The sequence below is a fragment of the Rana temporaria genome, chromosome 3, assembly GCF_905171775.1.
Source record: "Rana temporaria chromosome 3, aRanTem1.1, whole genome shotgun sequence".
Lineage (NCBI taxonomy): Eukaryota > Metazoa > Chordata > Amphibia > Anura > Ranidae > Rana > Rana temporaria.
In genome coordinates this window covers 482,283,229-482,288,626 of record NC_053491.1, presented here as the reverse complement: position 1 = coordinate 482,288,626, position 5,398 = coordinate 482,283,229, and the positions used below count along the sequence as shown (strand labels likewise).

Here is a 5,398-nt window from a genome sequence, read left to right as displayed (position 1 = left end):
CAGAAGACATTGGATCAGAATGACAGCCAGGGAACTAGTATTCTTTAGAAGTAGTTATCAATGGCGGCCACCATAATTCCTCCATACAGATTTCTATAATACAATTGTGTAGGATGCAGACAGGTTAGTGTGTGATAATATATTAGCAGTATGTGTCTCCTTTTTATGTCCTGTACATCCTGGGGAAGGTGAGAGCTCTATGCTGCTCTGTACAGACACACACGCCAGGTTATACCGCTTCTCTTCCTCTGCCCCTCCCCCAACCTACTCTATTGTCACCCTTCACCCCTCCCCCGATGTCCATGACTCCTCCCAGTACAGACAGAGCTCATCACCTCCCAACATTTACCAGACCTCACTTCTGTCCTTCCCAGTCCCCAGTCATGTGACCTCTCCTAGATCTAGAGAGGGTGCAGTGTGGTCACTGTGATGGGATAGGATGTGGTCACCTCTCCTCTCTTTCCTCCTCCTATTCCATGTACACTGAGTAGTGTCACTGTTGGCAGCACTGAAGTGTATGTCACAGTAAAGCCCTGTACAAACGGCCCAGAATCTCGTCAGGAAAAAAATAAATTTTTCCTGACGAGATTCTTGGCAAGATTCTCTTGCCAGCTGAGTGTACAGACACTCCATTCAAAAGACCCGCCGTTCTTTTGAAAGGCACGTCACATTCGATGCCGTCATCTTGCTACACCCTGCCTAGGAAGCTACAGCACATGCGTCAAAGTCATTTCACGCATGCGCGGGTTTCCACAGCGACAGGTAAGTATACACACGCTCGGGTTTCTCGGCAGGAAAACACTGCCGGGAATCGCAACGATAAAATAGAGAGCAGGTTCTCCATTTTTCTTGTCGAGATTTTGGGCAGTTTTCTTGACGAGAAACCTAAAAGCCTCGTACACACACACGGTTTACTCTGCCAGCAGTTTTCTTGCTGGTTCTTGCCGAGAAAACCGTGCGTGTGTACGAGGCTTTCCGTGTGTTCTTTAGTCTCCTCCTCGGCTTCCCCACCGATCTGTGATTGTGATATTCTTCAGAAATCCTCACACATTATGTAGAACACATGAGACCAGAGAACATGCTGCACAGCAACTTCCATCTCAGTGCTGTCAACATCAACAATGACACTGATACCACCCCTCAGTGTACATGGAATAGGAGGATGAAAGAGAGGAGAGGTGACCACGTCCTATACCATCACAGTGACTGCACTGCATCCTCCGTATAGGATCATTGCTGCCACATTACGTAAAAACACTTTGGTTTCCTATTAACATTGGCCCTGGAACTCTGCAAACACGATCAGATGGGAGGTCAATCAGCTACAGATCAAGAAACCCATTGTAACCTCTGTGGGAATCCTGGCTTACAATCAGGCCCGTCGCTACAGGACAGGCAAAACAAACAATTGCTTGGGGCCACGAGCTGGCCTGGGGCCCCCAACTTCCCCTTCCCAGGCTGTAGTGTGGCCAAGCTCCTCTTCCTTCATCCTGGAGTCCTGTCAGTCCGGCCGGGTACCGTGCGTGGTACAGGAGATTCAATTTCCTGTTCCCGGCCGGACTGACAGGAAGTGCACACTGTGCTCACTTCCCTTCAGTCTGGCTGGGAACACAGGAAACAAAATCTCCTGTACCGCGCGGTACCCAGCCCAGCCCGGGTACTATCTGATGGGGGACTAGGGACCCATAATGATAGAACACCGGACTGACAGGAGGAAGAGGAGCTCTGCCACGCTACAGCGGCTGCCTACAGGGAAGAAGGGGAGGTGAGAATAGAAAAACATAGGGAGGGGGGAGGAGTAAGAACATGGGTGTAAAAAATTATTGTAGCGCTAACGTAGGCTTTGTGTGCGGGGGGGGGGGTGCTTGGGGGCCCCCATTTTGCTTGGGGCCCCCAAATTCCTTCAAACGGCCCTGCTTACAATGGCTGGTAAGATAGATAGATAGATCACAATCTTCTTGTCCTGTATCCGACAGCAGTGACTCCAGTAGTTAGTTATTCCAGCCATTGACAGTGATCTGTGAGGGAGGGAGAAATCTCACCTAAAGCTGCCCAAAGATGGGTGATATTTTTTGATCAGCCAGCGGGCTGATAAAAAAAAATTAAACGGATTCTCCCATGAACACAAGCAAAGTGGATAGAAGAATCTTCCACATTGTGCTATTGTAGTCAAACAAATCGAGTTAAATCGAAGCAGTACTTACCGTTTCAGAGAGCGATGTTCTCCGCCGCTTCCGGGTATGGGCTGCGGGACTGGGCGTTCCTATTTGATTGACAGGCTTCCGACGGTCGCATACATCGCGTCGATTTTTCAAAAGTAGCCGAACGTCGGTGCGCAGGCGCCGTATAGAGCCGCACCGATGTTCGGCTACTCGTGACGCGATGTATGCGACTGTCGGAAGCCTGTCAATCAAATAGGAACGCCCAGTCCCGAAGACCATACCCGGAAGCGGCGGAGAAGATCTATCTCTAAAACGGTAAGTACTGCTTAGATTAAAAAAAAAACACCCTATTCCCCTTGACAAAATGAGCCTCAATCTAATGTTAAAAATTGTTTTTCGGGTGAACTACTGCTTTAAGCTAGTGCATTGTTGGTTCAGTTACCCTTTCCTTCGATTTCCCTTCTAAATGTTTTTTTTTCTTTGTCTGAATTTCTCACTTCCGGTTCCTCCTCAGTAAGTTTGCCCCCATCATCCGAGTCGTTCTGCCTGGGGGTTAGTCAGCGTGCTCGCCTCCTCCCATGGGACTACATCCCTCCCCGCAGGGATGTAGTCTCATGGGAGGGGGCAAGCACGCTGACTAACCCCCAGCCAGAACGGCTCGGATGATGGGGGCAAACTTACTGAAGAGGAACAGGAAGTGAGAAATTCAGACAAAGAAAAAAAAACATTTAGAAGGGAAATTGAAGGAAAGGGTAACTGAACCAACAATGCACTAGCTTAAAGGGAACCTATTTAGAAAATAAAAAACAAACCTTTACAACCCTTTAAGTGTCCCCAGTAAATGATTTTCCCACTAATTCTCTCTCTCCCTCTACCTGTGATGTCGGTAGTCTCTGGGCGAAGTTCTCACATCTTCTGATTCCTTCCACATATCTCTATACGACCTCCCCCTACATATAACCCAGTATGGAGGGGCTCAGTGAAGGTGGTGGTGAAGGTGTGGAGGTGTCGGATCGGGTCACACAAGGCGTAAAAGGAGATCCGCCCGGCCTCATAATCCAGATCTATCCTGACTCTCTTAGTTAAGATTTTGATCGGTAAAAAAATCTTTTTATTGTCATGTCTCACCTCGTACTGATTACCAGACCTGTCCAACCCCCAGGACTTGTTGTTATATCCAATCCATGACTGCCATCCTCTCCTGTCTATACTGGGGTAACACATCCCAACTGTCCATCTATCTGACCCCCCGACATCCACTTCCCAGTAATGTCTCCCTGAGGAGAAACTCTGACTGCTCAACACCTGATAATCCTGAAATCTCTCTGGAGTTTTTGGGCGATTCTGGTCTATATCTGACCAGGATACAGTTTTCCTGTCATCTGATATATGGAGATTATTATAAGCTGTGTTTACATCCAGCAATATGTCTGCAGCTTCCTGTATATAGAAGAAAACATTTACCCCTCTTATTATATCAGATAAACCTATGTGTAAGACCCCCACCACATCCAGATCCCCTCCATCATGGAGGAGCTCCTCATGTCTCTCTGTGTCCTCATTATCTCCATCCTCAGTATCACACAAGTCACCTGTATCTGATTCCTCATCATCTTCATTGTCGGTATCACACAAGTCATCTGTGTCTGATTCCTCATCATCTTCATTGTCAGTTTTCCACAAGTCACTTGTGTCTGATTCCTCATCATCTTCATTGTCAGTATCCCACAAGTCACCTGTGTCTGATTCCTCACTATCTCCATCCTCAGTATCGCACAAGTCACCTGTGTTTGATTCCTCATTACCTCCATCCTCAGTATCGCACAAGTGGCCACCTGTGTTTGATTCCTCATTACCTCCATTCTCCGTATCGCACAAGTCACCTGTGTTTGATTCCTCATTACCTCCATCCTCCGTATCGCACAAGTCACCTGTGTTTGATTCCTCATTACCTCCATCCTCAGTATCGCACAAGTCACCTGTGCCTGATTCCTGTAAGACAGTCAGTGGATCCGTCATGTTACACAGCTCCTCAATCTGACACATCTTTCTGGACAGCTCCTCCTTCTGTATTTCCAGCTTCCGGGTGAAATCCACTGTGGAGATGGAGATTCGCTCTGCCCACCTGGAGATTTCCCCCAGGACTCTCTTCTCCAGATCTTCCAGACGTCTCCTGAGATCTCTAAACAGGACAGTGACTCTCTCTGTGTCACCAGCTGCTTTTTCTTCTACTTTCCTCCTGTGTTCCTGCAGACTCTGGACTCTTTCCTCCGTCTCCTCTCTCTTTGTCAGAAGTTTCTGCAGAACATTCCTCAGTGTCTCCTTCTTCTTCTCAGAAGCCTCATCCAGAGACTCCATCTCATGTCCTTTATGTCCTCCAATCATACAACAAGAAATACAGACAAAGCTATTATCCTCAGTGCAGTAATACTCCAGGATCTTCTTATGGACGGAGCATTTCCTGCTCTCCATGGACAAGGTGGGGTCACATAAGATGTGTTCTGGGGACTTTTTGTGGACTCTCAGGTGTTTATCACACAGAAACACCTCACAGAGCAGACAGGATCTAACAGCAGGTACAGGAGAGTCCACACAGTGAGTACAGAAGACCCCGGAATCCTCCTGATCTGTCTGAGCAGACAGGAAATTCTCCACTATGTTACGTAGTGTTATGTTCTTGTGCAGTGCAGGCCGATCCTGAAACTTCTCTCTGCATTCAGGACAGGAATATCCTCCAGACCCCCCCTGTGTATCCAGCACACGATCAATACAGACCTGGCAGAAGTTGTGTCCACATCTCAGGTTTACAGGATCTGTATAAATGTTCAGACAGACGGAACATTCCAGCTCAGCTCTCAGATTAGAAGACGCCATCGCTGAAAGCAGAAGAGAGAAGCGAAAGTGAAAAACATTCGAGAAAGAATGCAGTTGGGAGGGGTCACTTCCTCCTACACATGGTGGGGCTGGGCTGTGACTTGTACTGTATTCATAGGATTTGTTATATGGAGGAACACAGATAATAAAAGGATTTCATTAAGAACAATTTATCCGTTTCTAAAAAATGCTCATCCTATATTGTGAGAGAAATTTGAAAACTCCTTATTTTGCATATATCTATATAGCTCACAACAATTTAGTATTTTCCTTTATACTAACTGTCTTTTCTCATGAAACTTTATTGTTGTGAGACAAGCTATTACAGGTACTGTGCTACACTGCTGTTGAAGACTCCAATA

General features: G+C 47.0%; 1 protein-coding gene across 1 annotated transcript; it reads right to left on the bottom strand.

The window, feature by feature from the left end:
- Positions 1–2,918: 2,918 nt before the first annotated feature.
- On the bottom strand, positions 2,919–5,071 carry LOC120933685 (E3 ubiquitin-protein ligase TRIM39-like). The gene is made up of 2 exons (XM_040347024.1): positions 4,142–5,071; positions 2,919–3,754 (listed from the first exon to the last, which is right to left on the bottom strand). The coding sequence occupies exons 1-2, from the start codon at positions 5,034–5,036 to the stop codon at positions 3,069–3,071; spliced, it is 1,581 nt and encodes a 526-aa protein (XP_040202958.1). The 5' UTR covers positions 5,037–5,071; the 3' UTR covers positions 2,919–3,068.
- Between the last annotated feature and the right edge of the window lie 327 nt (positions 5,072–5,398).